This window comes from Mercenaria mercenaria, chromosome 12 (assembly GCF_021730395.1).
Source record: "Mercenaria mercenaria strain notata chromosome 12, MADL_Memer_1, whole genome shotgun sequence".
NCBI classification, from domain to species: Eukaryota; Metazoa; Mollusca; class Bivalvia; order Venerida; family Veneridae; genus Mercenaria; species Mercenaria mercenaria.
Genome location: NC_069372.1, coordinates 76,498,915 through 76,513,356, shown reverse-complemented (window position 1 = coordinate 76,513,356; position 14,442 = coordinate 76,498,915). Strand labels below are relative to the sequence as shown.

Here is a 14,442-nt window from a genome sequence, read left to right as displayed (position 1 = left end):
TGCTTTGTTTGTATTTCAGTTGCTGCCCGAAGCTAGGTGTGAGTACATAGAGGAACTGATGAAAGCGTTCAGGGGTCAGTCATCCTGGATGTAAGTACATTATGCGTTCAGGGGTCAGTCATCCTGGATGTAAGTACATTATGCGTTCAGGGGTCAGTCATCCTGGATGTAAGTTCATTATGCGTTCAGGGGTCAGTCATCCTGGATGTAAGTACATTATGCGTTCAGGGGTCAGTCATCCTGGATGTAAGTACATTATGCGTTCAGGGGTCAGTCATCCTGGATGTAAGTACATTATGCGTTCAGGGGTCAGTCATCCTGGATGTAAGTACATTATGCATTCAGGGGTCAGTCATCCTGGATGTAAGTTCATTATGCGTTCAGGGGTCAGTCATCCTGGATGTAAGTACATTATGCGTTCAGGGGTCAGTCATCCTGGATGTAAGTACATTATGCGTTCAGGGGTCAGTCATCCTGGATGTAAGTACATTATGCATTCAGGGGTCAGTCATCCTGGATGTAAGTACATTATGCATTATAATTACTGCCACCACTAAGTTCAGGGGTCAGTCATCCTGGATGTAAGTACATTATGCGTTCAGGGGTCAGTCATCCTGGATGTAAGTACATTATGCGTTCAGGGGTCAGTCATCCTGGATGTAAGTACATTATGCGTTCAGGGGTCAGTCATCCTGGATGTAAGTACATTATGGGTTCAGGGGTCAGTCATCCTGGATGTAAGTACATTATGCATTATAATTATTGCCACCACTAAGTTCAGGGGTCAGTCATCCTGGATGTAAGTACATTATGCATTATAATTACTGCCACCACTAAGTTCAGGGGTCAGTCATCCTGGATGTAAGTACATTATGCATTATAATTACTGCCACCACTAAGTTCAGGGGTCAGTCATCCTGGATGTAAGTACATTATGCATTATAACTACTGCCACCACTAAGTTCACTACAAGAAAATATGCTTTTTAGCTCACCTGTCACATAGTGACAAGGTGAGCTTTTGTGATCCCCCTTCATCCGTTGTCAGTCCACAATTTCTGGTGAACACTGTAGAGACCACATTTTGCAATCAATTTTAATCAAACTTGCACACAACTTGTATTGACATAATATCTCGGTTCCTTTCAAAAACTGGCTAGATCCTCATCATTAGTTGCAGAGTTATGACCCTTTAAAGGGCCAAAAATTATTATTTTGGCATTTGCAGCCGTATAGAGACTTCATATATGGTTTGATTTGTTACAAACTTGCAAAATATCTTTAACAGCAATAGATCTTGGATTCTATGATGAATCTGTCAGATCCAGTCATAGGTTCGAGAGTTCCGGCCCCTGATTGAGCCCTGAAAGAACCAAACTTTGATAATGTTTACCTTACACAATAGAAGTGACATTTTACATTCGATTTTAACCATACTTACACACAGCATAAGTCACAATAAGATCTCGGTTCCTTTTGAAAACCGGCTAGATTCCATCATTGGTTGTAGAAATACCTCCCCTTTCAGGGGCAAAATTTTCTATTTTGGCTCTTTCAGCCGTAGAGAGGTTTCATTTATGCTTTGATTCGATACAAACTTGGACAGAATGTTTAGCCTGATAATCTCTTGGACAGGTTCGAAACTAGGTCATGTCGGGTCAAAGACTAGGTCACCAGGTCAGATCAAAGGAAAAGCTTGTTAACACCCTGGAGGCCACATTTATGACCCTGTCTTCATGAAACTTGGTCAGAATGTTTGTCTTGATAATTCGTAGGTGAAGTTCAAAATTGGGTTATGTGGGGTAAAAACCTAGGTCACCTGAATTAAAGGAAAAGCTTGTTAACACTTTAGTGGCCATATTTATGACCCTATCTTCATGAAACTTGATAAGAATGTTTATCTTGATGATTCCTATGCCAAGTTCACAACTGGGTCATGTGGGGTCAAAAACTAGGTCACCACTCAAATCAAAGGAAAAGCTGTTAACACGGTTGAGGCCATATTTATGACCCTGTCTTCATGAAGCTTGGTCAGAATGTTTATCTTGATGATTCCAAGGCCAAGTTTGAATCTTGGTGATGTGGATTTAAGAACTAGGTCACTCGCTCAAATCAAAGGAAAAGCTTGTTAACACTAGAGGCCACATTTATGACCACCTTGTTGAAACATGGTCGAATCTGGGTCATGTGGCATATTTAACAGGTGAGCAATATAGGGTTATCATGACCCTCTTGTCTTCCTTAATGGTTGTTCATTGTCTGAATATAACGTTTGTGTTTAGTGTTTCAGAGAACCAGTCAGCAGCCTTACCACAGTGGTGTATTAAACAGTTGTGTTTGGTGTGCAGTAACGCTGAGTCACAATGGCAACTTAAGATTCTACAGTTCTTGTTCCTACATAGTTTCTTCGTAGTGAAAGGGAATAACAAGGATATTGCACATGTAAGTTACAATCATTGTTGTACGTTTAATAGAGCAATGCTAATTACATTTTGTATGGGAGTAAATGGCAAAAACCCACTTTAATTTGTTTTGTGATAAAAATTCCCACTTTTTTAGTCCATCTCAGAATTTGTCTTGATTTTTAGCTCACCTGAGCACGAAGTGCTCAAAGGTGAGCTTTTGTGATTGCCCTGTCTCCGTCGTCGTCCGTCGTCAACAATTTGACTGTTAACACTCTAGAGGTCACAGTTTTGCTCAATCTTAATAAAACTTGGTCAAAACGTTACTCTCAATAAAAACTTGGGTGCAGGGCTCCAGATAATTTTTTTGACCAATGAGTATTTACTCATCATATTTTTTGTGAAAGAGTAAAATTGTAAAATCTGAAATAGACTAGGAGTAATTTTACTCCTGAAAATTTATAATGAATGTGAAAAAAAAAACAACAACCAGAAATGAGTTTTATAACATATTTATTGGGTACATAACACCTATGAATTTGTTTGCAGTTCAGTTTCAATTCAATATTCAAGTTTTTGCTTCTTTTTCACTCCCTTGGCTTGCTTTGGCTTCATTCACCAAAAAATATGAGAGTTCAGTATTCAATATAGATCTACCTTTAGTTATATTTTTGGGATAATTTTTGTTGGTTTTAAAGAATTCATAGTGTTTGTTCACTTTTCCATTCTTAGAAAAAGACATTTTTGTTGTTTACTCCGCAGTGGAAGTTGATATTTTAAATCTGCGCTGCTTTAAAATACACTACCGTACTGTCAATATTAATTCCCAACTATTTGATTTACGCACACATTGAGTGTATAATTAAGTTTAACCTAGGTCTATCGAGTACCATTCAATGTGTGTGTACGTTCAATGTAGGAGAATGCCTACCTAATCAGATTTAGTTTACGCTTGTAAAAAGTAATTGCGTGCATTTCTGTAATTACATATACGTTTTTATACACTTAAAAATTATCAGACATGCGTATATGCATTATTTCAAAGAGCAATTTACGCAAATATGCATCTTATTTGGAGCGCTGCTTGGACGAGTTCGCTATTGGGTCATCTGGGGTCAAAAACTAGGTCACCAGGTCAAGTCAAAGGAAAAGCTTGTTAACACTCTAGAGGCCAAAGTTATGACTGTATCTTCATGAAACTTTGTCAGAATGTTAATCTTGATGATCTTTAGGTCAAGTTTGAATCTGGGTTAGGTGGGGTCTAAAACTAGGTCACCAGGTCACATCAAAGGAAAAGTTTGTTAACGCTCTAGAGGTCACATTTATAACTGTATCTCCATAAAACTTGGTCAGAATGTTAATCTTGATGATCTTTAGGTCAAGTTCAAATCTAGGTCAAGTGGAGTCAGAAACTAGGCCACTCGGTTAAATCAAAGGTAATGCTTGTTAACACTGTAGAGGCCACATTTATGACCTTACCATAATAAAACTTGGTCAGAATGTTAATCTTGATGATCTTTAGATCAGGTTCAAATCTGGGTCAGGTGGGGTCTAAAACTAGGTCACCAGGTCAAATCAAAGGAAAAGCTAGTTAACACTCTAGATGCCACATTCATGACCATATCTTAATGAAACTTAGTCAGAATGTTAACCTTGATGATCTTTAGATCAAGTTTAAATCTGGATCAGGTAGGATCAAAACGTAGGTCACCAGGTCAAATCAGATGTAAAGCTTGTTAACACTGTACCTACCTTTTGTCTTCTGGGGACACTCCATAGCCCTTTAGCTAAAATAAGCTCTAGAGGCCACATTTATTATAATATCTCTATGATACTTTGTCAGAATGTTTATCTTGATGATCTTAAGGGCAGCTTCAGATATAGGTCAAGTGGAGTCAGAAACTAGGTCATCAGGTTAAATCAAAGGAAAAGCTAGTTAACACTCCAGAGGCAACATTTATGACTGTATCTTTATGAAACTTGGTCAGAATGTTAATCTTGATGATCCTTAGGTCAAGTTCTAATCTGGGTCAGATGGGTTCAAAAACTAGGTCACCAAGTCAAATGAAATGTAAAGCTTGTTAACAGACTAGAGGCCACATTTATGATAATATCTCTTTGAAACTTGGTCAGAATGTTTATCTTGAATCAAGTTCAAATCTGGGTCAAGTTGAGTCAGAAACTAGATCACTAGGTCAAATCAAAGGAAAAGCTTGTTAACACTCTAGAGACCATATTTATGACCATATCTTTATGAAACTTGGTCAGAATGTTAAGCTTGATGATCTTTAGGTCAAGTTCAAATCTGGGTCAGGTGCGGTCAAAAAGTAGGTCACCAGGTCAAATCATAGGAAAAGCTTGTTAACACTAGAGGCCACATTTATGACTGTATCTTCATGAAACTTGGTCAGAATGTTAACCTTGATGATCTTTAGGTCAGTTCGAATCTGGGTCATGTGGAATGTGACCTACTGACCCACTTTTTTTTAAGATACAGCCTTGAAATTTGGATGACATGTACAATTTTGCACACTGATCTTAAAACTGACTTCAGTGACCATGAATGTGACCTACTGACCTACTTTCTTCAGGTGAGCGATACAGGGCCTTCAGGGCCCTCTTGTTTTATATTCCTTTAGTATAACCCAGGACTGTTATTTGCATTTTCAACCAGGTGTAGGTTTTTCAAAGTTAAAAACCTGATTACTGTAAGTGTACTTACATTAGCGCAGCTAAATTTTAGCGCAAACGCCTTGAACTGAGTAGTTTTGATTCATTAGCGCGTACTTGTATTAGCGCAGTATCACCAGAGCTAAAATAGCCAGTTGGTGGCTGAATGGTATTCGGAATGAAATTGGACAGGCATGCAAATAAAAATGCAAAGGTCTACAGTATGACATAAAATCTACATTCGTTTAGATCAGTGTTAATCTGTATACTGTAAATTTGTACATGTACGCAGTGCAGAATGGTGATAATTGTTTGTTTTCAAATTTACACTTGGTTTTCAAAGCAGTAAAATGTTATGATGACACTTATTAGTGCAACCTGACAAACTGGCAATCTACTCCGAAGGTGTTATATACCATGTTTATGGACAATGGCGAAGAAAAAAATGTAACTTAATTTACAAAAATAGATGACTTTTGTTCTAATATTCAAACAGGTTAAATTATTCTATTCAAAAAATTCAACAGAATAATTGTTAGGAATGTAGTTATTGTCATATTTACACAATAAATATATATTTCACTGTATTCTGTTGCATTTTGATTACGGTATTTTCAATACTATAAATGTCACTTTTTTAAGGAAAGCCTTTCATTTCAGTCTAATATTAGTGCTAGACATGAATTAGCGCATTCCTGATCCGGCTAATAGCACGGAAATTAGTACTCCGCTAATATTAATACACTTACAGTATTAGATTGGCAATGATAATGGGTAGGCAAATGGATGGGTGACTTAAAGTTTTTCATTTCCATTCAGTAACTTATGATTTTGTTGAGATATTGAAATGAAATAATTAAGTTATAGGAAGATTAAGGTTTGGATTGAACTTTGGGTCAGTGGAGTCAAGGTCATTGTTCCTAAAAATAAACAAAAGGTTTCATCTCAGTAACTTTAGTTTTGATTGATATGTTAAAATTAAACTTGGCATGTAGGTAGCTTATAGAAAAACTAAGGGATTGCATATGGGGTCAGTGAGGTCAGGTTCAAGATCAACATAACTTAATTAAAATTAATCGGCATGTTTTTGTAATTCCACGGTGACTTATTAGTTCTAAACCAGGACTGGACTTAAACTCTTCTTTTTCGTCACTTTTTTTTTTTTGTAATTATAAAAGAAGAGCCATTTAGATACCACAAAAAGTCATGGTCAGTGACAGTGTCACACTTATTAAAAATAAAGTTGTTGTTTTTTTGTTAGGGTCATCAGTTTATAATTTTAGTTAGGATTGACAGACTGTCAACAATCTTGGATTGTATTTTAGGTTTCCATTATGAAAAATCTGTTATACAAAATGTTTTATTTTACAGTGTACTGTAGTTATCAGAGAGATGACAGAATTTCAAAGAAAGTCTGCATCAGATGGTTTCTTCAAGACAATAACCAAACTGCTTACCAAACATGATATAGGTAAGTCTTATGTAATTGTATCCTCTCTGCCTGCACAGTTATATACAGCACATCGTTGTGGAGTATTGTACAGTCTGTAGCAACTGAAATACAAATGAACACTGCTGGCTTTGACCATATAGTGCGAACCACATGTTCTTGTATTGATCTAACTATGTATACTGGTACCTGATACTCAGCAAAGCTGAAACTGAGGGTCAGCAGAAAATGTTCCATCAGTGGATTTGAATGGATACCTTTGTTTTTAGTATTCTTTTTTTATGGGTGGGGGGGGGGGGGGGGTTGGGGGCACATATTGTTGCTGCTGTCAACCTTGATATGCAGATGACCTTTGATAGTTTTGCTATATTAAATATATTGTGTGTCCAACTACTCCAACACTGTTAGCCTGATTTTCTTCAAACTTTCACAGATGAAAACAACCTTGATGTGCATTTGACCTTTAAAGAAGGATTTTTTTCTGTGATTATTTCTACCACAGTTATTGCCCTTTGATGTTTTGCTATATAGAATATAATGATTAATACGTGGAAAAAATTTTGTGTTTCCAATTCCTCAGACACTATTGAAAGGATATCCTCGAAAGTTTCACAGATGAAGGACCTTCATGTGAAGATGACCATAAATAACTGACCTTTTTCTGTGGCTATTTTTTCTAGAATTATGGCCCTTTTTAATAAAATCTTTGCTATTTAGAGGATGGCACAGTATGTGGGGGCATCCACGTCCTTTGAACACAATTCTAGTTTCATCTCGCTTAATTAAATACACTGCTGCCAAACTATTGATATTAATTGGGAACTACTTTTTGTGGATTTAGTGGTTGCCATGTTTTACAAAATATATTGCTGTACATGGTAAAAGCCTGATATATTGAGGGGAGCTCTGCTTGTCCAGATGAGAAGGATAGTCCTAGAATATTAAGGTACAAGGTAAAATAAATATTGCCTATGTTTAGAACATTTTTTGTTTAGCTGAAAATGATATGAATGCAGTTCAGTATGAACTCAGCAGTTTTCAGTCACATATGAGAGCTACTAAACAGTGTACCAGAGGGAGAAACAACTAATACAACAAATCAGGAGAAGCATTTAAGATAGGAATTCATACAAATTTAGCTGCAGTTCTTTTATTATTATATTGGGATTATATGCAGTAGACTACAGTGGATCCCGTAAAGGGAGATGATTTATACCCATCATAATAGATACATCATAAAACAATGTTTTCTTTACACCCAGTAGTGATGTAATCCATGAACTGGTCTTTTCATTTCCTTGATCTTAATGTTCCCATCTGATGTTATTGAAAGTCTGTCACGGAATGTTTTGCTTACTTGATGGTTTTGCTCACTGATTTCAAACTCACTTCCTGCACAAGTGTCACTGTTAGTATCCGAAAAGTTGTTCCCCTCGTCATCTTTCCCACCATTATTTAAATTGTAGATGTTCTTATTTGAAAAGTTGTCTCCCTTTTCATTTTTCCCACCATAATTTATATTATTTTTATTCTCAAAATTTTCAGCTGTATCTTTGACTTGAAATAAATTAACTGGAGTGATAACTGTTTTATTGTTCATATGACCTTTTAACACAGATTTTGGGCCCAGTTTCTCTGAAATTTGCTCCAGTATATTTCTCTGTACATTTACAAACTCTATTTGACTGCCAACTCTTAGGAAGGCCTTTATTTGAGGATGGTTAACATCAAATGAAGAGACGTGGTCATAGTTTATAAGAACAATGTTTTTCTGAGGATCTTTCTTGTACATATTCCAACCATATTTCCACTCATTATTTGTCCAGACCTGATCCTCCTGGTTTAAGTAGCTCTCCGAAAGAATTAAAACAAAGGTACGTGTTGATTGTAAAACATTAATTGTTGCTGTGGTGCGGACTTCACCAAAAGGGAGATCCCGTGGCGGTAAAAAGATTTTATAACCTTTGGCTTCAAGGTGTCTGATTAATGTCATATATACCCATTTTTGAAGATCCTCGTTTTCAGTGTCAAATGAGAGGTAAGCATCATAATTGAAAACTGGACGTATTGCGTTAGCATTCTTCTGTCTAAATTTTAACAATATCACAAGGACTTCGTACCTGAATTGGAAAAGCAGAGTGGCTGAGATGACCAGTGTGATTATGAAACTTGCTACAGCAGCACTTACAGTTACCAGAAATAAATCCTTTGTAAAGCAGTTTAGCATATCAACGCTAAAATCCTTCGCGGGCATTACACCATGTTCTTCCACGCGGCATAGGAAATCATTACTTTTGTGGCAACTTTTTACATCCATCCAATTTTCCATCCATTTTGAATCGCAGCCGCAGTCTAAAATAAGGTTGTTCATGTGAATGGAACACATATTACGATACTGAATTGCTTGTGGTAAGGAAACAAGCCTAGAATTTCCAGATAAATCAATGTTAGCATTTTCCAAAGCTTTGGCAGCTTTTTCATTGATTTCTTCCAGTTGATTTTGTGAAAGATCCAAATTTGTTATTTTATCCAAGTAGGAAACATTGCCTATATGTGTAATTTTATTTCCAGAAAGGTTAAGATTGATATTATGAGAATATTTTGAGACTGGTAGCTCAGGAAATTTTGTTAGACCGTTATTAACACAGTCTACAAAAAGTGTCCCTTTGCTTGGAATGTCCAGGCAACTGCATCCAGGGGGACAACCCTTGTTGGGCTTAAGGTCACATACAAAATCATCAAGTGTGACATTTATGACTGACATTCCTTTCAGTCTTGGTGGAGAATCACATTTTACATCAAAATAGTCTCTCCAGTAGGTTTTTACAAAGTTTTTTGCCTTTTCCATATATGGTTCTAGAACACAGTCACAGCCAATAGTTGTGTCACGAAAGTCAAATCCAAGATCCAACACAGTGCCAAGTTGCTCTATACTGTTTAGATTGAGCAACTCTTTAAAATCTGGGAAAATGTGGAACAAGTTGCCTTGCAGGGAGACAACTCCACTTTCATAGTGTTTGCTAGTGTTGAGACTTATGTTAAGCACATTAGTTAGTTCTTGAATTTCATTTCTAGAGTAATCTAATGAACAGAATGGATTTTCACTTATAAAGTTTGTGATGTCCAAATTTTCCAGTTCATTTTCACTCAGATCTATATGAGATAGATGCATTGATTTTGCAGCTATAATAGATATGTCCATAGATTGTATTCTGTTATGATGAAGTGACAGGACTCTGAGATGGGTTAGATTGGTAAAGGACGTATTTGAGAGATGTTCAATTCTGTTTGACGATAAGTCAAGAGTATCCAAGGCCGTTAAGCAGTTAAGATCACTTATTTGTAACAGTCTGTTATTAGACAGATCAATTCTTACGATCCTTGGCCAGAAAGCCGTGATATTGGCAAGGTCGTGTGCAGATGTTATAATATTGTTTAATGTTCTGTCACTATAGTGACCGTCATTGCATATATTTATTGGAATTTCCGATAATTCTTCATTTGGGTACTCAATTTTGTACACCTTTGAAATATTAACATCCTCTTCATGTAACACAATAGCATTTCCAAGAGCAGAAACATATTCCATTGGTAGTTGCTCCTCTCTGCCCTCCCAGATTGGTGTGGCATGACATTGGCAGCACTCGTCAGCTTTCATTGTAAGTTGTTTACGATGACAAGAGGTAATTGTCTCTGATGTGCAGCGGAGATCGTTTTTATCAGGCACTCCTTTTGGTCGCCATTGGTCAGGGAAAGTAGTCAGCAGTATGTCAAGGGCTCCAGACATAGAATAATCACAGAGCAGGCCAGGAATTGCACATGTTAAAAGCACACAAAGCAATATGACTGACCTGAAATTAAGAATGTTGTATAAGACTGTAAGTATAGTGATGAAAAATTCTACAGTTAGTCTACTTTAGAATTTTAGACTTTGTTTGATGTGAATATTTCAAGACAAGAAGAATTTCTTTAATTATTTGAAATTTGTTTTAAACAGTTATTAATTATTTTTTTCTCCAAAAAAGTTGCATCTTGTAAAAGTCACCTTTGGTATTCACTAACTGAAATGTAATCTCTGTCAGAAAGAAATACATTGCATTGATTCAAGAAGTAATAAATAGCCTGAGAGGCTTCTGTTGGAATTATAAAGAAAATCATCAGTCTGCATGGAGTTTACAAGGAAATAAAAATGACAGTTTTTAAATCAAATTATTTGTGATTTCTTGGTTTTTGTTACCCACATAAAATCCAATACTTGTTACACAGTTAAGATATCAAAAATGTTGTTTTCTTCCCAAAGTGTGGACTATGGGTAGTAGCTATAAGAAAACCAGATTTTTGATGGTTAAATGCTTTGAAAATTTTAATTAAAATGCATATTTTATTTACTTATTTATCCTGATTTAATTGCGACATGGTTTTACCTCATCATGATAAGTCAGTGTCCAATTTCTACTTCAATACTGGGACAACCTTTTCATCAGGGTTAAATACCCAAGCTTTCTTATCTTTTTTTGTTACAAAATTGTAAGGCCATGAAAGTGTGGTTCATGTCATGTTTTATTTCTTTAAAGACAGTATAATTATATACAAGGGAGGAGAACACAGGAGTATTTTTAGTCCCCTACAGGTGGAACACTGGAGGGGACTGTAGGAATGCCTTCAGACCATCCGTCTCACAATTCTGGATCCTTCAGTATTCTATTAGTAAATGTATTCAAACTAGGTTCATAAGTTTGGTACATGAATAGAGGGCAATATTTACATTATGCACGTACATGACTTATGCTTATATGTCAAAGGTTAAGATTGAAGGTAAAGTAAAAATTGTTTTTATGCCCCCGGCATCTACTGATGCGGGAGGCATATAGTGATCGCCCTGTCCGCCAGTCTGTCTGTCCGTCTGTCCGAGCTCACATTTGCATACTTAGGTGGCTATAGGAACAATAGGTAACTGTACTTTTTCTTTGATATCATTCATTCCGTAAGGCTTTTATGTGGCTATTTTTCTCTTACCTGGCTAAAAGAACAATAGAGAGAACAAAAGAGTAGCCACATAAGTATCCATATGTAGGAACGTCCGTCCGTACGAGGTTAACCAAATGGGACCGTTTCGTCTAGCATCAATACCTCTTACTAGAATGACTTGATACTAATGCAGATGTAACCTGTGACCGTTCCTCATCTTCAGACATCACCTTACCTCAGTTTGACCTTGACCTTGACCTCGTTTTGGACTTAGGTTGCTTTATATGGGCCATCTCTTGGTTTACCAAATGGGACCGTTTCGTCTAGCATCAATACCGCTTACAAGAATGAACTGATACTAATACAGATATAACCTGTGACCATTCCTCATCTTCAAACATAACCTGACCTCAGTTTGACCTTGACCTCATTTTGGACTTAGGTTGCTTTATATGAGCCATCTCTTGGTTAACCAAATGGGACCGTTGCGTCTAGCATTAATACCACTTACAAGAATGAATTGATACTAATACAGATGTAACCTGTGACAATTTCTCATCTTCAAACATCACCTGACCTCAGAGACAATGTGTCGCATACATGATCTATGCTTGTAGGTCAAGGTCATTATTGAAATTTAAGTACAAATAGTGTTTGTTTCTTCGCTGTCGTGTTTGTTTCTTAGCTCTCAAATGCCTTGAAACATTTTTAGTTCTAACACTGTTGACAACAACTACAAGGGACAAACACTAACAAAGTTTTCCACCGGTAAGGGACTTTTGAATTGTCACTGCAATACTCAATCACTTGTTCATATTCAATTTGTCTGAATTTCATGTCTTAAAATCTTGACAAAGAAAATAAAAAAAGAAAATAATCAGGGACTGTATGAATTGTTCTAGTCAGACAGGGTGCTCGAATAATAGATGCTCGAGAAATCCAGAAATTTTTTCATAAAGATAGATATTTGTTTGGCCAAAAATCATTTAAGGTTTCCACTGTTTATAATTAAACTTTGCCTGAAGATTTATTTGTGATAAATTTGAAGTAGTTTAATGCTAATGGGGTAAGTTTTGAGTATTTTTGGAAATAATCTGCTTTCCTGGCCCATATTATATATAAACAGTGAGTGTAAAATGTAAATTCAGATTAAAAGTTTTGGTCTAGTTTTGTAATCAGGCGAATTTTTAAAATTTCTCTCTAATGTTTATGTTTGGTTCACACAACTTTGGTAAGTCTGTAAACATTTTAGAAGCTTTTATCATTTTCATTTTAGCATAGATCACCTATAGATTTTAAGTTGGTCAGTTAGGCAATAAACAAACAAACCCTTATCATTATGAAGCTTACAACAATTTTTGGATACTTTAAAAGCATTCATTTTGTGGGCATGAAATTATGTGGTTTTGATCCAAAAAACTATTTTGTAGTTGTAAAACCGTATGACTTTTGAGCATAAAATGAAAGGGAAATTAACTGCATGATTCTTTAGGATGTAATTTTGTAGATTGACTCAACTGTGAAACCCACAAAAAGTAGTCCCCCAATGAATATTAAAGATTCACAGTATATTTAAAATAGATTTGATATGAAATATATATTTTACATTGAGAAACAACAATAGAAGTGAAAACATGTCTTGAATGTTTGTAAATGTGGAATGTATACTTTGCCAAAATTTCAAAACTGTCTCACACACTTTTCTATTTTTAGCTCACCAAGTCAGGTTTCAAACCGTAATCACTCAGCCCCAAATGCCCCCTTTTTAGACAAGAATAGCTTGATGGACTAAACTTGACAATGAAGAATCTCAGGATGTGATTGATATGTTTTCATAGTAATACCAGGAAAATTTTGAGCCATCTGAAAAATGAACTTTAAAGTTTTGACTTTTAAAAACAAATATTTCTACTTGTAGAAGCTGAAAAAAAATGGATACAAACTTATTTTGTACTGTATCTGTAAAATAAATATTTATGGCATGAAAGCTTTATAAATACTGATTATTTTGTACTAGTTACCAGGTGATTTGTTAAGATATTGATGTGAGGGAGATATTTTGTCACTAAATTTGTTTTAACAAATGAGCATACCATTTCAGTTAAGGAAGTTACCCAGAAACATAGAGGTCTATAATCTATAAATATGATAGTCTGAAGAATTGCTGCAGATTTGTTTATGATAGAATTATCTTTGATGTTGAATGAGTTGAACTTTTTTTATCTAAAGAAGTTTTGTTGGGCATTTATTGCTTGTTACCCTGCTGAAGGTCAGCCGGAATTTTTATCAGATTGTCAAATTTTTAGCTCACTAAATGCTGTCAGTGAATATCAGTTGAAAGGCTTAATTGTCAAATTTTGATTCTATTTCAATATAAACAGGTTGACAGAGTGTCTGACAACATCACTTAGGGACAGGGACAAGTCTGTAGACTGGCCACAGTAGAGAAATCAAGTACACCCTGACTGTAGACTGTGGCCACAGTAGAGAAATCAAGTACACCCTAACTGCAGACTGGCCACAGTAGAGAAATCAAGTACACCCTGACTGCAGACTGTGGCCACAGTAGAGAAATCAAGTACACCCTGACTGCAGACTGTGGCCACAGTAGAGAAATCAAGTACACCCTGACTGTAGACTGTGGCCCCAGTAGAGAAATCAAGTACACCCGGACTGTAGACTGTGGCCCCAGTAGAGAAATCAAGTACACCCGGACTGTAGACTGTGGCCCCAGTAGAGAAATCAAGAACACCCTGACTGTAGACTGTGGCCCCAGTAGAGAAATCAAGAACACCCTCACTGTAGTCAGGGTGTACTTGATTTCTCTACTGTGGCCAGTCTGCAGTTAGGGTGTACTTGATTTCTCTACTGTGGCCAGTCTACAGTTAGGGTGTTCTTGATTTCTCTACTGTGGCCACAGTCTACAGTCAGGGTGTACTTGATTTCTCTACTG

General features: G+C 36.2%; 2 protein-coding genes across 2 annotated transcripts in view; one reads left to right on the top strand and one right to left on the bottom strand.

Annotated features, from left to right (window-relative positions):
- Positions 1-14,442, top strand: part of LOC123535308 (myb-binding protein 1A-like protein) — a 127,939-nt gene that overhangs the window by 14,854 nt on the left and 98,643 nt on the right. Inside the window, exons 10-12 of the mRNA XM_045317917.2 lie at positions 20-90; positions 2,282-2,441; positions 6,443-6,542. Coding sequence (XP_045173852.2) covers positions 20-90; positions 2,282-2,441; positions 6,443-6,542 — 331 coding nt within the window. The remainder of the gene's footprint in view (positions 1-19; positions 91-2,281; positions 2,442-6,442; positions 6,543-14,442) is intronic.
- On the bottom strand, positions 7,038-10,368 carry LOC123535310 (protein toll-like). Its single transcript, XM_045317919.2, has one exon. The coding sequence runs from the start codon at positions 10,306-10,308 to the stop codon at positions 7,774-7,776; it is 2,535 nt and encodes an 844-aa protein (XP_045173854.2). The 5' UTR covers positions 10,309-10,368; the 3' UTR covers positions 7,038-7,773.